Source organism: Pagrus pagrus (assembly GCF_965226575.1).
Source record: "Pagrus pagrus genome assembly, chromosome: 12".
Taxonomy (NCBI): domain Eukaryota; kingdom Metazoa; phylum Chordata; class Actinopteri; order Spariformes; family Sparidae; genus Pagrus; species Pagrus pagrus.
The window spans coordinates 25,150,358-25,169,714 of record NC_140196.1 but is presented as its reverse complement, the minus strand read 5'-3'; the positions used below and the strand labels follow the sequence as shown (position 1 = coordinate 25,169,714).

The window sequence follows — 19,357 nt, the reverse complement described above, 5'->3', positions numbered from 1 at the left end:
AGATTGGGATTGATTCGCATCTCATATTTGTTTCGTTGCACCTGTTCCGTCTCACATAGTTTAATGAGTTATTTAGTTTAAACTACAGGATTAACTCACTGCAGGTTTAAGCTAACTGTACATATGTGTAAATAATAATATATGTACACGTGTACAGCTTTGGTGTTAGACAAGCGTTATCAGGGCTTAGCTACCCGCAGAAGACAACATGCTTCTAGCTTTTATGCTAAACTAGGCTCAAAACGTATTGGACCAGTCTTCACTGGATGTGAAAGTGAATTTAGGAACTTGTGATCTTGGTGTAGGGCGCCTCTTTAGCAGACGCCAGTTTGCTTCAATCCGTCAACACTGTCTCTGACTGTATCCAAATCATTATTGTTTGAATTGGTCAGGGTACTTCTGACCACTGTCCCCCTCGGCCCACCACCCCCCACCTCGGTCTCTCTCTGACTGTGATTAATAACCCTTGGGGCACTTTGATGTCTGAAGCGGACTTTGTTTTTCTTAGGCTGTGGTGATGTTAACTGTCATTTTCTCCTTTGCTTTCATAGCTGGAAAGCTTTTACACCTTCCTACCTTACTGGGTCTGAAAGCCTTGCAGTGGGGTCTCACTGTCTGCCCAATTCACGTTTGCTAGTCACTTAAGGCTTTTGCTGAGCCTCTTATGAGTTTCTGGAGCATGACAACTGCTTGATAAAAAAAAGAGTTTGTGCCACAAGTCTTCCCCTTGTGCATCTGGCATCTGGCATCTGGCGTTGGGTCAAATCAGTGCATATTTACAAAAACATTTTTTTTTTTTTTACATCTATGAATCATTCATAATTGTATTTGTGAAGTCTTGTTTTCTTTCATCTCACTCAGGCAAAGCTTTGAATTAAAGTGTTTTTCAATGGTTATAACGTAATGGATTATTGTGTCATGCTGTATTTCTCAAGCGGCGAGTTAAGGTTTTATGTGATTGATTAAGTTCAGCTGTCGGGCTAACTTTGTTAAAATTGCTAAGCCATGCTTTAATCTTTACCTCAGTCACGTTGAGTGTAATTGAAGGATTGGTTTTATGTTGGTTGGTTAAAAAGAAGTTAAGGTTCATGCTTTTGATCAAGCTCAGCTGTACGGCTAAATGTATTAATATTACTTAACCATGGTTCAATGTTAAAAGGGCTGAAAGTGCTTGTTTTTTCATCACAAATATATATATAATGTATATAATTGCTCATTAAAAATATTCTACAGCCCTGGCTTTGTGCTGCTTACATTGTTCCAACAGCCTGGAGGATTGACAGGTGAGCTTATAAGCTTTCAGCTGGGAAAAATCAGGATAGATGAAATAAGAAAGCAGTAATCCCCATCCTCCCATACACTACTGTCGACGTACCATTAAGTGAGGCACTTCACCTCTAAATTGGTCCAAAGGTGTTGCTCAGCAGCCAAGAGCCCTTCATGTGTGTAATCCTCCCCCAAATGCAATCCCTCCCTGAGTGCATGTGTTGTACTGTAAATAAGAAAGTGTTTTCTCAGGCACTTTGCCTGACTAAATGAGGTTTAAGATTTAAGATGCTTCAGGGAAACCCTGCTCTCACTACATGACTGAAGCTGAGTTCAGCCGAGGCTGCATGCAGTATCCATCACCCTAGGCTGTGCAATTACAAGTGGCAGAAAGTTGACCACTAAAGAGTTGACTCTTCAACTTCTGAGACTCAGAGGATGCCTCAATGGAAGTCTAAGGCCAACCTGGCATAAAATAAATGGCTCTGCATGATTGAAGTGAAAAGCTTGGTTGTGTATTAACAGAATTACCATTTGTGGGCAAGTCAAACACTGTGGGAATCAACAGCAAAGTCAGCACTAACACTGTCACCATATAAAACTGTAGATGCATGTCCACTTTAAATATTATTGTTGACAATTCAGTTACTTTGAATCAGAAGAGAGACTCTAAAAATATCAAAACATCTTGACATATTTTATACTTAACCGTGCACTTCACTTGTCTTTGTATGATGTTATGTGCTGGAATACAGTGAATAGAAAGCATCTGCAATCTAAACAGTTCCTCCACAGGTCGCTAGGACAACACATCTGTATTCAGAGATGGTAAATTAAAAGTAACTTTTATTCCATTCGTGCAGAGTGTTTTGTTGCCTGACCATACAGGCACATACTGAGAACCATTCACTCACAACCAGACCCAAATAGTCATGTTTGCATGCAACTTTTCAGATCCAGAGAGGCATGTGCCAGCTGACCAGCTTTTGTCCAACCACAGCTTAACAACCGTAACTAGGCGTGGCATGCCTGTCGAGCGTTAGCATTTTCAGTAAGCTGAAGCAGTGTACATTGGTCTCTGTAGTAAGAGTGATACCCAGTATGTAAAGAATTTGGTGGATGGTCATTTTTCCAAACCCAAAAACACAAAAAGAAAAATGTAAGGAATGTATTAAACATTGTGTCAGTCTGTGCTAACATAAGATGCAATCATCAGCATATGTAGCTAATATATTGTCTTTTGGACATCTATATATGGTGATATAGTGTTTTCCTGGTTTTAAAGGCTCGATTACAGGAAGGGGATGTAATTACCTGAAATTACCAGACTTTTCTACTATACTTGCCTTTAAAACCACTTTATATCCATATTACTAATGATTATTTGTTGTGAAAGTACCAATAGTCATTCCTAGAATAATGTCACAATATCAATATCAAGATATTTGGTCAAAAATATGGTGATATTTGATTTTGTCGCCCAGTCCTAGCATTTATGAGGTGCTTTTAAGGAAAATATGAAGATGTGTATTGTATACCAAGATATAGCTTAAAAATATCGTTAAATCATTTTAAGGCCATATTGCCAAGCCCTAACTAATTGTCTCAAAAAGCAACAGTAACAAAGGGTCGGGCTTAGCAATAGTCAATTGCAATATAATGAAAGCACAAGGCATGAAAAAGGCAGATGACACAGAAGTGAATCAGCATCAGATGTAGAACTACGATTTCTGGGAAACTTTGCAGCAATGGTTTATTAGTGTGTAAAACATGACCACAATAAAAATTGAGATTAACGTGCACGTAAAGTATCAAACAAGTTTGGAAAACGTTTTTTTCTTTCAGGGGAGTTGACTGGAGCTCATTGCACACAAGTGTACTGTCCAGGATTTACAAACCAAGTAATGCTAGCAAATCCTGGACGTGTGTCTCAGCATAAATGGACATGATGTCCGCCCACCACCTCATCACTCCCTCTCCACCCTCGCTCTGTCTGTCCATCTTTCCCCTTCCCACTCCCTTTTCTTTATTATAACGCCAGAATCTGCAGTGTACCTGGCCATCGCCCTAGAATTGGCTCTTGACAACAAATTTGTGTCGTGACAGCAGCTGGCTTCAAAAAACCTCTGGCCCTGTACTGGCCAGCAGCAGCTGCACACATATAGGGTCCCACAGTCTGACTACCTGGCCAAGAGCTCAGGGAGAAGGGGAGGGATATCAAAAACCCAGATCACAAACATAAAAATGGTTCAGTGCGTCGAAGATGCCAGCAAAATGTCATCCTGACATTAATTCTCTCTCTGCCTGAGAAAGTTGTGACTTGGGATGCAGGGACACACACGCATGCATGCAGGCATGTCGAACACTCACACACATCAGCATTTTCAACGAGCTGGGGTCAGCACCTTTCCAGTAGAACTACACTACTGGCAGTCCGCTGGGCCCAGTTTTTACGACACTCTGGTCCCCTGTGTGTTGGCTGTTTGTGTTGTTCTTAGTTGAGGGTCGGTAGCTTATGCACAGGAACTCTGGGAGGATTTACTGCAGGAGTTACATCACTGCTTACAAGTACACACCTACTGTGACTTTTGAATTTTGCTTTCAAACTGCAAACAGCAAAGTCCTTGTTTATGGAAGTCTCTCATACAAAAAACAAACAAACACAGAAACCAGCTCAAATCCAGAGCCATGATTTAGCATGCTCAAATCAACATCTACACATTACACTGGTCTCTCCAATTCCTTGTCATATATCAAACTAAAACAGATTCCAATTATTGCCCAAAAGTAAGTGTGGTGGACATCACTTCTCTTGTTTTTCGGAATATTCATTGCAATAACCATTAAAATAAATCTAGCATAAATAACAGAGCATTTTTATATAATTGAGGCCAAAGAACCAGAACCCTGTTTGTGCAAAACAACAGAGCAGAGTGCTGTCTGCTGTCCAACTTTTTTCATTAGTGTCCATCTCCTCTCTGCAGGGTAGACAGCTCAGGCTGAGAAGGGGGCACATCTAACCATAACAACTACCAAACCAAATTTTTTCCTGTCTGTCTTGTGGCCTCAATCCCACCAAGCTCACGACAGGACAACATAAATTAACATTCACTTATGACACGCTTGACGATCTTCCTGCATATGGCCAAGCAATGAGACCACACACATGCAAGCCAACTTTTTTTCTTAAACCTTTACCTAACTTAACCTATGTCTTCCAGGGACAGTCAACCGAGCACCATGATCTTACTCAGCAACAAGTTTCACATCCACACAGCTGCATAAATTCAAACCTGGGAGCTACGCAATAAAACCAGACTCATCTTCTTTTGTTGGCCACTGACACAGTTGGAGGTTAAGAACCTTGCTCAAGGGCACCTTGTAGGTAAGAAAGCAAAGATACAAATTCCTAGTTACTCCTTTGCTTTCCCTACCCAGATTTGGCACCAAGTTATTGAGTATTTAAAGGTGTCATTTGTAAGAAATGGTCTGCTATTCACTTTTCTCTTTGCTGTTGCTATCTTTGGCTGTAGCAACTAGCTGCCGTTAGCTAGCAGCTCAGTTAACCGAAGAGCAAAGTGGTCCTATTAGCTGAAGGGAGTGTGCCCACATCATGACGTTGGACCAGGAAGGGGAGTCACTACAGGCAACGGGGCTCAGCTCAACTAGGCTCAGCAGCCTCCCAGTGGCAATGGCTGTACACCCGAGCACAGCTTCTTAGACCAACGGATGCTGGTTTGAAGACGAAGGGATACAGTACAGCGTGAAATCACCTAATTTCATATTTCAGCGACAAGAAGAAATGGCAGGCGAGGACAGGAGAGGTATGAAGCGGCAGAGGAGCGAGAAATAGTCAGAGCTGTGTAGAGCTGGAATAATTTTCCATCTTACTTGGTGACTTGAGGATTTACTTTGACCAAACCAGAGGGGATTGTGGAAAGACAAACCAAGACTGCTTCTGTGAGTTAAATTTCAGCTGAGAACACGCACTTGGCCACGGGTTCCACCGGTCTCCCTCCCCCTTGTTGTCCAGCAGACGACCAGGGCCAGAAAATTCTCTGTCAGCATAACTTGACACATTATTCTGTCGTAACTGTATGTTCAGTTGTTTTCTGTTGTTAATGGGTTGACGTGTTTTTCTCGCAATTGATTTGTAATAGCATACAGCCAGTAGTGGAGATGATACAGCTGATTGTAAGCTGTAGTTCCCTCACCTACGTGGGCCTTCATTACCCATAATGCAACTAACCACTGAGTGACATCACTGGAGGCAATTTATCAGATTACATGGAGCCTGAGCCAAAAAAGGCTTTATACTACTTTTGCATATGCAGTAGTACTCCCCAAGGCCTGTACACACACTTTAAAACAACATTATGTAGAAATTGGCATTTTGTGCAATTTGGCACCCCCCACAGTTTCTGAGTGCAGCATCACTGTTGTAAATATAAATCCCAGTTATGTCTTAAAAAGTCAAGTCTTGAAGTAAACATGTAACGCTGTGATCCTGCTGTCTCACTGAAGTTACAAAGTGCAGAAACTTTACTTTTACAGAACATTATTTTATACACCAATTGAGTCTTTCAGATATTCAACAAGGTGGGGATCTGGGTTATGGCACAAGGAGTTGCAACAACAAATCCTGTAAATTGGTAAAGAAAAGTCCATTCGACCACAGTATAAATGGAAAAAATAGCTATTCTAGTGGTTTGAAAAACATTAATACAACCTTGTGTTAAGCTGTCACACTGTCAACTGCAGATGTCAAGCGCTAAATCTATCATTTTAAAAAATAGCTCCAGTTCCCATGCTCTGTTTCCCAGTGGCCCAGTGTAAAGCCTGTGGTTGCAATTTGGATTAAGGATAGGGTCTTTAAGAACCTGGGCCGACGACTTCATGGCGAGACTTCATGCAAGCTATTTGGAACTCTGCATGAGCCTGTCTGTCAGACCAAATGGAAGGCAGCGGGCTGCCGCTCGAGTTGTTTAGTAAAAATAAGTGTGTACTTTGGCCTCTTAACCCACCATCCCCGCTTCACAGAGCTTTCTCTAAAACCACTGGGGAAAGTGAGAGTACCAATTTGTACATGTAGCATGTTGAGCTGCTCATTGTACAACCCTGCCGAAGCAGTGCAGCGTGCAGAGGCAGATATTCACCTCATGGGGAGAAATGGTCTTATTATTGGCCATTTATGCTCAGAGACTTCTTGCCTTTAGAAAGACTTGTTGTCCTCACTGGCTGAAATGTTTACCCCCCTGGTGCTTTCTTTACTGTGTCTCTCCAGCTATGTAGCCTTTTAGATTTTCCCCTCATCTTGATATAAATATTTATATGTCGATGGACTGACTGGCACTATGCAATAAAATGTTTGTGACCAGAAACAACCTCCTCCTCAAAACAAACTACTTACAATGCTCTAAAAACAAGGCCCTAAGTCCATTTTTGTCAATGTGTCCGTTCATAGACAGATGTGATCATTGTCATTTGATACTGTAATTCTCTAAATAGAATAATAAATAACACAACTGATTAAATAGAGGCTCGGTCCATCATTAGAGAATTAGGCCTTGCCCGTCCATAAATGTAAACTAAATTTTTGTCATGATCAATTCATTCAAATGTAATTTCCACATTGTCTGTGACAACATTGTAATGTCACACAGTAATTATTTTCAGTCATGCCCATTTAGCCAATTTTGTGATTTGTAGTTAAGAGGAAATAGACAACTACTGCCCCCTAGTGTTTCCAAGAGGTATTAATGTTGCCGTTGTTGTCACAAAGACAACTGGATAATATCGTTTTCCTCAGAGTCGCATCTACCAAAAACATTCACTCTTCATTTAGTCTTTAATGGAGACTTGAAAGCAGATAGAAATGGTGCCAGGCTGCCAGCCTGACTGAATCGCTAGTTAGCCTAATTTTCCTGGGAGATTTCATGCCCTGTGGCAGACAGAATAGCAAAGTGAAACGCAAGGTTTATAGGGAACCAATCTAAATCCCAGTGGTCATCATCCTGTATACATTACATTATTCAATCAACTTACTACTGTACTTACCTAAACTCAACACTTCCTGCACCTATGCATCACATTAAAAGTGGGGGCATAATCCCTCCTTTCCTGATAAGCTTTCAATGTGATATAATAAGCAGAAAGAAAAACACAGAAAGGCAGAGTGGTAATATTTCATGACTTGTGTTTATAACCTCACCTGTCAGGGGACTCGGGATCGAAGCAGGTCTTGAGGACGTCGGTGACCTCTGGATCACAGCAGTCTCCATCATCGTAGTCATAGTGTATACTGTTGCACTCCATGTTACACACTCCATCCTGTCTCTTCCAGTTGTAGCAGGGCCCCAGTCTGAGGCAGTCCCCTCCATCGTGGCCCGTCCTCGGGTGGTCGCACTCAGGGTCACACTGGCGGTTCCCAATCTTCCCAATTCGACAGTTGCTGAGGATAAACTGCTGTCGAAGGCTGGAGTTTTTTACAGTGTGCACACTCAGTTCCAGGGTGATGTTGTAAGGGCGAAAGGCCTCAGTTAGAGCATCGTGTTGGAGCTGGATCTGGGTGTCAGACACGGTGGGGTTGCCCCCATCATCATTGGAAAGGTTGACGATTCTGTAGCGAACTCGCCTTGGGGGAAGGAGCTGCCAGTTGTTGTTGTAGCCAAAGATTATGTCGGTGTTGTCACAGCGTGTCAGGCCGCAGGGTGGAGGCAGGAATGAAGAGACAAGCTCTTGTTCAGGGACAGGAGTGGTGACGACGGTTGGATGGAGGCCAACTTTGTATGGAGTCCACAGCTGTTCCACCTAAAAGTTAGAAGCAAAATCCAAAAATATTTTAGGTAACTTCAATACTGTTTTCAATCAATTTTCAGTATATAACAATTAAATGAGTGGTGTTGATATGTAATTCTTTATAACGTGAAAAAACTCATTTCTGCAAAGACTGAACAACTAAATGTGTAGAAATTAAATAAAGTTGGTTACATTAGTGAAGTCAGCCCACATCGCTAAGAGTGGCTTGCTTTTGTCAATTTGAAGTGGTCGCTTCAGCAGGTCCTCATGAGAGCGTGCATAGCCCCACAAGACCACACCCCCTATATGGCCCCTGAAGCTGTGTCCCTGATCTGACTGGTTACTGCCGAGGAAGAGGGTCCTGCACGTCTTCATGAAGGGACTGTGGAGATTCCCAGACTGGAGAATGCTCTCTCCCACCTGAGAGGAGAGGAGGAGGAAAATGACAGCCAAGAAAAGAGGAGGAGCAGAAACAAATGTCTTTTCATTTCATTGTACATAATACATGATTGATGGGTCATTCCAAAGACAACTTCCTTATTTAATTAGATTTTTCAAAGAGTTATTAGTATTAAGTCACCCACGTTTTAAAGCTGCCAATGTTGGGGTAATGTCACTTTAGTAGCTCTCCATCTGGTTGTCAACAAAATTAATATGACATATTCACTGTATTCCCTGAATGCTCTGATTGGCTGCCTACACATTAATCAGATGTCCTGTCCTCCGTCAAAGGACAAACAAATCCAACGGCTTACATGTCAAAACTATGATGCTTTGATGGATTGTTCGTGGGTGCTTATGTTCAAAAAAACGATCTGTTACCCCAAAATTGAATTATTGATAAGCCAAGGACGGACCAGTGAAATAGCTTAACAGCTTCTAAATTCTACGCCTGCATGACAGGAAATAACTCTCCATACCATCAGGTGGTGGTAGCCAGGCTAAGCATGGAAGACCAAGACTTTGGAAATAAATGAAGATCATGTTATGGGGGGAATTCAGGAGAAAGCGACCTTGAGTTGGGATTGCTTTGTCAAAGTACTATCAATGTTTTTCACTGATTAACAAGTTGAAAGTGAAGAAGTAAATGACCAACCTCAACCAAACTATGAACCAAAGTTCAACCATGCACTAAAACCACACACCTTAGCTCCATCAACATACAGGGTCATGTGGCGGCCGCTGTAAGTAGCCATCAGGTGAGTCCAGGCATTGGCTCGGTACCGCTGGTTGCTGTAGACAGTGGTGGATTTTACGGCTCGGTCTGTGCGGAGCGTGAAGTAGAACCGTGCATCTCTGGTGCCCGCAGGTTCCACAGTGCGGATGCCCACCGACCAGCCCTTCTCACTCATTGAATGAGAACAGTTGTCAAATACACCTATGGCAAAGGGGAAATGGCGAAAAGTAAATTATATTATTTTGGAAGAGTTATGGTGGGAAAAACATGCAAATACTCTCTTGCGAAGTCAAAAGTCAGCAAATTTACATAGGCACACAAACAAGCAGTCTTTCCAAGTGGTTGCAGTCCGGCAGACAACAGACAACTGTGGGGGAGAGACATACAGTGAGGCTGAGACACAGAGAGAGAGAGTAAGACAGAGAGAATAGACAGAGCCAGAGACAGCGGGAGAGAACAGAGAGGGGAAGGAGAACGGAGGTATTTCACTCAGCCAAGGCAAGGCCCTGATGTTTCCATCTGCTGTTGCAACAGACACACACAGATCCACATCTGCTCCCCAGATGTCTAACACTAGGACAGCGAAGGGTCAGGGAACCCCTTCACCCTCCGCAACGCTGTATGTGTGTGTGCATGTGTATATGCTTACACGCATATGTGTGCCTAAGTGTGGGAAGTGGGCAATTGTGGCAAAATATCCACAAGGAGGTGAGCCAGTTTCTTGGTTAAGCATATAATTCAGTTAGAGGGGAGTGAAGCGATGAGGATGCTATAGCTTTGCTAAGTAAATCAAATTATACTTGTATGTCAGTTCACATACTGTAATGCCAAATACATAAACTACTTTAGTATCAATCTATGCTTAATATCTACAGTAAAATATGGAATGCTAAATGTGTTACGAAGTGCACTAAATCATCAATAAATTCAAATTTGAATGGAGCTAAAGTTTAGTAGTGTTTCATGCAACAGAAGAAAGAGTACTGCCGAAAATCATCATGACATCGTTTCGTTTGGTTTATGGGAAATGTGATCTATATGTTTGCACCACCAGACAGATCGGTTCAAGGCTAGCATTCATCTCCAACATAGTCTCAATGGCTCACATAATTATAATACTGATTTCAATTAGGTAAGGATTTGATTAAGCTGCATTACTTTTTGCCACTAGGGGTCAGCAGAACTAGCCAAAAACATGTACATAGTATCACCTTCTAAAGTTTTTAGGCAAACATGTTAGCAAACCGTTGGCAATTAGCAGATCCTGAGCAGCATTAGCATTTATTTGGCATCGTGTTTCTGACCATGTAATTCCAATATCCACTTGCCTTTTAACTCCTGAGGGAAATATCTGGCTCTTTAGCTGCTACGGAAACAAGGTTGACGAGAGCAATAAGAGCAAAAGAAAATGACAAAGTTCAGGGCCATAAAAACCAAACCAATGAGCTAAAAGATGCTAAAATGCTCAGTAGAGCTGAGGGGAACTGCAGAGTTGGGTCAGTCCATTACAACGAGGGACCCGTTTCATATTACACACAATCATATGATCCATTGTTAACATAAAAAATATTAATTGGTGCAACCTCTAAAGATTCTACATGTACGAGTGTGAGCTATTAAATGTAATTAAATTGATCTAGATAATTAAGAAGAGGCAATCTCAACTTAAATGTCAATGATTTTTTTTTAGATACTTCATGTCATACAGCTAGTCTTCTTCTCATTGATGCCACCTCACATTGAATCATAAGACACCATAGTATATAGTACCGATCTAAACAGGCATAAAAAAAATATAAGATAGCCTTTAATCAAACCTAAAGTTAAAGACATTATATTTGATATATTTGATAAAAATGAAATGCATTTGAATTCTCAGAGATGGAAAAATGAGGGGGTCTACAGTTAAAGTGACGACAAAGAACTTTCAGTTTTTGTTGATTCTAGCGGCCCCTTTTGACAAAAGCGGTACGACACCAGTTCCTGCCGTTGTAAAGATCTTTGCTTGCGTGTGCCGCCGGCGTGTGCATTTGTTTTGGAAGCGAGTGACAGAGAGACAGCTGGATGGATGTATTTATATTCGATTTTTACATGTGATATATGTGATCGGACCCGAGCACAGGCATTAATACTAACTGTATAAGAATAGCAGTCTTTTCTCTGATGGTCTCGTTTACTGTTACAGGTCATTTATAACCATCAGAGGACTCACGAGACTGCTTCATAAACACTTAAAAGTTCCTCGTAGTCACTTTAATATGGCAAGGTGTAAAATTTTTTCCTTCATTTTTTTATTGCCTGAACTTGAAAATCAAATCTGTCATTAAACCCAACTCATTTACTCTCTCAGCATGTGTGGACTCCAGGACCAATGGGGCCCTCTTCTATAACATGCCATTATAGCCTTGTACAATACTGCTGAATTTATCAGAACCATATCAATATGACCATCATTTGTCATTTTTATTAGTTAATTGACATAAATGTTGGCCAAAGTGCAGTAAAATCATTACAAAACAGTGCATCAAATAATACGCATCACCTAAAGAAATGTAGAATCAGCGTCATCATTACAATATTTGTCAAGCACTCAGCAATCTGCAACACATACAGTAACATCACAATAAAGGATGAAATGTACAAACAAATAGATTTATAAGATCACTGACCATTGCAAGTCAGACCAATGTCAATGTCATGTCTAGCAGAAACAATAGAAGTTTGTTTTTCACTGTATTTGCCAGATTCCTTCAGGACACTACAAAGAGAACGGCCCATGCCACAAATGCCGCCCTCACATAAGGAAGCAATGAGGGGGAAAAAGTTGAGTAATGGAGTCGGATCTTTGATCAGGGTAAATGTGAGTGGACATAACAGTTTGTGGTCTCCCTCACTATCTGGACAGCTGTGGTGCTGCACCATAGAGCTTTTCAGTTTGTTTGATGTATGTGTTGTTCTGTCAAATGTGCAGCTTTTCAGATGTAACATTCCTGACGCTGGCTCATTGGAAAAACAGCGATGTTCATCTTCATGTGAACGGCCTGGTTAAATGAGGGTTTCATAAGATCAATGTGCCTGCACTCACTGCTCAGAATCAATGGAAACAGTCAGGCTAACTATGAGGAGAGAGTCTCAGTGAAACATACTCTGGGAATTTACGCCGTTATGCAACTATTTATTTAGTCAGTGTTGAGAACAAAAATGTTATTTAATTTGTTGTGACAAAAAATGGCTTAAAAACAAAGTTATTGTCATCAGATAACTCATTACAGATCATTGTGGAAGTTAGTTGCTTAATCCTTTAATATAGGATCACCTGTATTTATCCCTATTTGATGCATTTCACAATACAGCACCGGGGCGTCAAAGAAGAAATGTTTTTGCATACACTGAAATAAAGAACGGGTATTGAACATCACCATTTTCATCAGGACTGCAGCTGACAAATATTTTCGATTAAACCGTTGATTATTTTCTCGATTAATCGATTAGCTGTTTGGTCTATAAGAATCAGAAAATGGTGACAATTTCTGATCAGTGTTTCCCAAGATAACGTCCTCACATGTCTTGTTTGGTCCAACCCAAAGAAATTCAGTTTAGTGCAGCAGAGGAGTAAAGAAACCAGAAAATACTCACATTTAAGAAGGTGGAATCAGAACATTTAGACTTTATTTCTTAAAAAATGACTCAAACTCATATATATAAATTGTCAAATGAGTTGGTGATTAATTTAATATTTGACAAATAATCAATTAACATTGCAGCTCTAATTATCATTACTAATGTAATAATAATATTGGCATCATAATCACCTTGGAATCATTACTGTGGCCATTGTGATGATCAAGAAGTGTCATCATCACTAACAGCCATCTGTATGATCACTATCAACATAGTAATCATAGTCATCATCACTGCAGTATGATTATCCCATAACATTGTCATCATAATAGCATGATCTTTGTCAGTAACATTATCCCATCATATTCATTATAACTGCATCATTATTATCATTATGAATATCTATTAGAGGATCATAATTATTAGTATTGTCAGCAGGGGTGTAACCAGAGCATAAAAAATGTCAGGGTCACGAGGTTAAACCAAGGTAGAGTGGGGGATCAAGCCAAAGCAATGAGGGCTGCTTTGCTGTTGTTGTTGTTGTTGTTGTTGTTGTTACTATTGTTTTCTCTTTAGTTTGAGTGTACATGCATGCCTGGTTGTAAATAATGTATGTGTGATTAGGCACAAATTTGAGGAAAACTTGCACAGTAGATGGAAATGGACATGGACAAAATACACAAACATGAGTTATTAACTGGGACCTCAATACTTAAGCTTCAGGTTACCATTCTATTTCTTGACACATGTCAGCAAACACAATTAATCAGAACTAGGGCTGCACAATATGGTTTAAAAATTATATTACAGTTATTTTGACATATTATGATTGCAAAATGATTCATGATGAGTGGGAATGATCATTTTTGCATCACAGTTTTCAGTTTCACGGAAAAACTATTAAAGTCATAATGATGTGACATTCGTTGGGGTCTGTACCAAACGAGCACAAGTTCTTCACATCTGGAGAACGAGATTTGTAGGCCAGGACATCTCTGCAGCACTACGGTACTGCATCCAAATCTCTTTATCACACATTCACTGTTATCCTGCAATTTGGATATGCACTTTGACATATCGCACTTTCGATAATATTTCAATTAATTGTGCAGCTGTGATCAGAGCACTGCAAGATAACCAGTGTTTATCACCCAGCTCCTTTTCAGAGAAAAAAGCTAGCATCAGCTATCATGTGCAGGGAAAGGGTTGGCCGATATTATCAACCGATATCGGCTTATCACAGATGTGTCTATCGGTGTATCCGTTGTCTGATATGTGACGACATGAAAACTTGTTTTACAGAACATAATGCAAAAACAAAAAGATGCTTGCAGTAATTTATAACTGTTTTAGTGCAGTGATGTCATTTTGGACAACAGAGGTTATTGTTAAACAGTAGAATATCTTGCCTCCCTCTCATACATATCTTTGTCAGGAGTGTTTGATAACCACATTTGAGGGATCATGCAAAAAATGTGTTTGTATACATATCAGCCGATATATTGATATCTGATTTTTCAGTATCAGCATTTGCCTCAAAAATTCTGTAACGGTCAGGCTCTAATAATAAGTGCATATCCCAGTGCATAACCTGTCACTTTAGTAAAGCATCCATTTCACTGTGTTGGTTAGACCAAACAATACTGGATTATTGAGGCCGACAGTGATATTTAAGAGTTTTAAAAAATCCAACAAAAATGTGGTGGACAATAGTTTTTTTTTTTTTTTTACATAACCACAAAAACATAAGCAAACAATCTTGATACTGATCCCTTTGATTTTTTGCGATCAAGAAACATACTTAGTGGCGTGCGTGCAGGCATCTTACAGTTGAAAAATAAAGCTGTCTTTTCTCTGTGGTGGACAAACTATGTCAAATTTTAAAATTCTATGTCAACAGCACTGGTAACTAATAATTGTCTGACTGATGATGGACAGTGTAATTAGGGCTTCAGAACAAGTAGAAAATTTACATCATAATTTCCCAGCAGCCACAGTGATGTCTTCAGATTTCCCTTTTTTGTCCATTCTAAGGTCCAAAACCCAAGACTACTGAATTTACAATTACATAAATCAATCAACTCACATTTGAGAAGCTGAAACCAGCCTGTTTGGCAATTTGATAAATGACTTGACTTGGTGGTTATTTTTATGGCAATCACCTGAGCAATTAATCATCTAATTGTTTCAGCACTAAATGCCTTCATGAACTCCTGATCACTGTGATAGTCCCTGTCACCATGTCTGCAGTGGAAACCAAAGAGAGTAAACCCTGGATAAACTCTGTGTGACCTTCGCGGTGAAACGCAGCCTCCCGAGACATGTATCTCTTTCTTGGGAACCATTTAACAAGGGAATTTCACACAGCATAAGAGATTGCTGTTATAAGGGCAAACCCAAATGCTGTTAGGGTTACTAGATAATAGTATGGCTGTCGCAAGCAATTTGCAACAACATACATACAGCAGCACCATGGACCGTCTATGTCACAGTGAAATCCTTCAACAGAGAGGGAGAGAACAAGAACGAGCAGGGAAGCAGACACAAGTTGAAGATGGACTGGCCGTAAAGCAAACAGACTGACTGATGCTGATAGACATATATGGAAGCCCATAGAGTCCATAAAAATGATTTATTCTGGGGTTGGTTTTTTTTTGCATTTTCACTTTCAACTCAAATATGGCACACATATGTGGACAACTGAAATGCTAGTGAGGATTTACAATTTAAATGTTCAAGTTTCCATTAACATTTGAATAAAGTCCCCTATGAGCTTCCAGTCAGGCAGGTCGAGCTTCAAGAGGGTGATGTGAATATACTACAGCAGATGAAGAAACAAGCACAGTCTAGAGCTTGTGACCAGTGAGCTGTCACTTGAACAGCCAGTGTGACTGGAGACAAATATATTCACTCATGTGTTTAGTGTTACGGGGCATCTATCCCCAACACAGTGTGCGGACATGATCACTTTCCACCCACCTGCTATGAGTGCAGGGCTGCTCTGCCCTCCCTCCGGCTTTACCCACAGCTCCAGGCTGAACTTAGCCCTCGGCAGCTCCAGCTCTGCAGCCGGCTTCACCTTCAGCTGCTCCCGACGCCCGCTGAAGTACAGGGCGGTCATCCAGGAGGGGGGCACCCTCGGCACGGGGCTCCCCCAGGGAGAGGAGCTGCCGACGGGCAGGCTCGCCGGCGGATCCGCCTCCTCCACCTCCCCGGAGTAGTCCGCGGTAGCGTCCTCCGGGGCCCCGGTCGAGGTCTGCTGATCCCCATCTTCCTGCTGCAGCCGGTAGAGGACCTGGAGCCCCCTGGAATCTGTTGAGCTGTCGGGAAAAACTTTCTCCAGGCTGGAGTTGCCCTCTTCCTCGTAAGGAAGCGTCCCGTCGAGGCTGCGAGGGAACCTGGACCGGGAGCCGAGCGTCGACTGTTCGTGGCCCACGGAGGAGGCAGTCTGCCCGGCGTCTTTAAGCACAGACACCCCGGGGTGCTGTGTGGCGCCTTTACTGTCATAATTCGGGTAACTCTCGTCACTTGTGGAGCGTTTCTCATAAAGCTGTCCGGGCAACGTAACGTATTGGTACCCCGCTCCCACCGCCGCGTCCTCTGTTTCCCCCCAGCTGCCCTTATCCTGCCCCGCCGGCGCGACCCGGTGCACCCCGGTATCAAACCTACACCCTCCTGCACAAACCGCAGGAGCGCTCCTGACAGTGTACAGCTCTCGCCGGCTCATGTGCGTCCTCGGACGGACCGCTGGAGGGCGGTGTTGGGACGGGGAGAGGGAGCGGGGTTGCCGCCGGGACCTCCAGACGCCGGAGACGGTGCAGGGTTCACCTGCTAGCCTGGAGAGCTCAAGGTCTGCCCGCCGGGCCATGGCGCGTTTGTACCGGCTGAGTGCATCGGAGCGAACCGGGCTGAGCAGCCACGTGTTGGTGATGAGGACGAGAAAGACAGCCAGTAGTCTGATCAACAACATTGTCTCAGGTTAGGGAAGGTATTTGGCGGTGTGTTGTTGTGGATAAAGAGGGAGGAAAAAGCTCTTTAAAGTTTGCCTCTGGTTTCCAGGTCAGCAGCAAGAGGTCCCACACCAGACTGTGGTTATTAGAGCTATTTATTTGCGCACATTTAGCCAGCAATAAAGAAACGACTGTTTAGGCTTTCCCTGCTTTTGGAATTTAAAATGAATGTTTTTTGGTAAACAATTTTTTAAAAAGTAATCAAAATAAACTCCGATATAAATATCAGTGCATTCCAAATGGATTAAACTAATAAAGAGGATGTCACATTCAAAGTTTATCTCGTGGACTCATTGCATATTGAGGTTCTTGGTATATGTTTGGTGTTGATCTGGACTAAAGTAGACTTTTAGCATTAAGAAGGACAGAAAACAATCAGATAAGTGGATCTAAATCCTGTCTTGGCGCAGCTGCAGTGGCTCTCCACACTCCTGCACTTTGCGCGGACCTTTAGAGGAGTCGCTTTGCCTCCTTTCCATTCATGCAGCCTCTGCCGTCTGCAAAATATCCGAAGCCTCTGTCACTTTGTTTGCTTACAGGTAGAAAAGCGTCAAACAATTTTTTTTGTCTGTGTTTCAGTGCGCTCATGAGGTAAAGCAACAATCTTGAAATGTCTCCAGGCTGATTCCAAATCTGACCAAAACAGGGTTATTTTATTACTCAGGAAAATGTCCTTTTTTTTGTTTGAATTACGAAAAATATATATATGATTTTATTTGCATGAAAATACCGAGTGGAATCAGGTAATTTACTGACTTTACACAAAGCCTAATTTCTTTTTACCTGACCATTGCGGCATCATTTAGTGCGTCCTGCTCCAAAATATGGCTGCAAGGTGAATCAGAGTAATAACAAAAAGAAGACAAAGTCACTCCAGAGGCAAATTGCAGTGCAGTGCAAAGTGCTGCAGCCCTAGCTTTCCTATCATTTCTGAGAGAGGACAAAAATATTAGTCCGTCAAATCATGGGTCGGCGTCTGCGCGTCAGCTCCTCTTGGTTTTGTTGTGCGTCTGTGTGCGCTTCAGAGAGTGACTTGCTGCTCCTCTGCACCGGTCCATGCAGTAGTAGTAATATCCTCCTCCATTCACTCCTCCATCTCTCTCTCTCTCTCTCTCTCTCTCTCTCTCTCTCTCTCTCATTCTCTCCAGTCCAAAGGGTTTTCTTTTTTTTTTTTTTTTTTTTTTTTTTGTCAGGCAGGGAGCCCCTGCCCGCCCTGACATCACCGGTAGGGGAAGAAGTGTGGTGGAGCTGGTGGAGGGAGAGGGGTGGCGTCCTTCCCTTGCCTTGCCTCACACTTGGGTTTTACAAGGGAAATCCTCTTCTCTCCTCATCCCCCTGCCCAGTCCCGCTGTGCATCCCTCTGATGCAGAGGGGAGTCAGGAAAGGGGTTGTAAAGTCTATTTATGTTTCTTTTTTATTATTCTTGTCTTGACCTCATCCATCCACCCATCCATCTGTCTGTCCATCCATCCGTGCGTCCATCCATCTCTAAAGAGAATACAAGAGTGTAAACATATTCTGTTTCAAGTTACAGTCTCGCATTCAAAAATATTATTAAGAGCAGAATGCAGAGGTGGAACGTGAGTACATTTGCTCAACATACATTTTGAGGTACGTGTTCTCGACTTTTCACTCTACACCACAGCATTTCAGAGGGGACTGTTTGCATGTTTAGTTACTGGTTACCTTGAAGATTAAGAGTTCATGCAAAACGTGTGATGCAGCTTGTAAAATTATATGCACTGTTATAAATTAAACTACCCATAAAAACATAAATGTAATATACTTTTGAGTACTTAAGTACTGTACCTACATACTTTTACTTGATTGACATTTTCAGTGCAGGACTTACTTACTTGTAAAGGAGTACTTTTATATTGCAGCATTGCTACTTTTACTTAAGGATGTGAGTGCTTCCTCCTCCACTGGCAATATGTTGTAGTAAAAATGTTCATATAATATTGCAAGTTATGTATCCAAAGTAAAAGCACTCGTTATGTCCCATGTGAGTGTTGTATCATCATAGTTCTGTTACTGGATGATGCATTTATGTGTAAGCAGCTGCAACAGCCGGTTACATCCAGTAAAACAATGCATCATAGCACTTTGTTGTTTTTATGTTGAAAGTCTGGTAACCTGCTGGGACGTAAATGCAGTAGAGTAAAAAGTATAATATTCGTCTCCAAAATGTGTCCACCGCTGCCCGTGTCCATGTGGACAGGGGTGGAAAGTATCCCGCCCTTCTCTTGATCTGTCTATCTCACTCGTTCTGGCTCTCTTCAGCGGTACAACACAGTCAGGCACAACATCTGTCTCACACATGAAAGGGTTTTTTTGCAAGCTTTTTATCATCCAAATATGCTACCTGCTTTGTGCCGAACACTTGTGCTCATGTAGACCAAACCAGGGCTGGAAAACAGGGAGAGGAAGCATCGGGCAGGAGAGGGGAGATGAAAGGAGAAATATATGGAGGGATGTTTTACAA

At 41.9% G+C, this 19,357-nt stretch overlaps 1 protein-coding gene across 2 annotated transcripts in view; it reads right to left on the bottom strand.

The window, feature by feature from the left end:
* The window catches only part of pappa2 (pappalysin 2), a 76,744-nt gene extending 59,170 nt beyond the window's left edge, over positions 1-17,574 (bottom strand). The window contains exons 1-4 of one of the 2 annotated variants that reach the window (XM_084369168.1): positions 15,842-17,574; positions 9,210-9,442; positions 8,257-8,484; positions 7,478-8,076 (exon numbers count right to left, since the gene is read on the bottom strand). In XM_084369168.1, coding sequence (XP_084225294.1) covers positions 7,478-8,076; positions 8,257-8,484; positions 9,210-9,442; positions 15,842-16,832 — 2,051 coding nt within the window. In that variant the 5' untranslated portion in view covers positions 16,833-17,574. The remainder of the gene's footprint in view (positions 1-7,477; positions 8,077-8,256; positions 8,485-9,209; positions 9,443-15,841) is intronic. The other variant, XM_084369167.1, reaches the window with a different exon arrangement.
* Between the last annotated feature and the right edge of the window lie 1,783 nt (positions 17,575-19,357).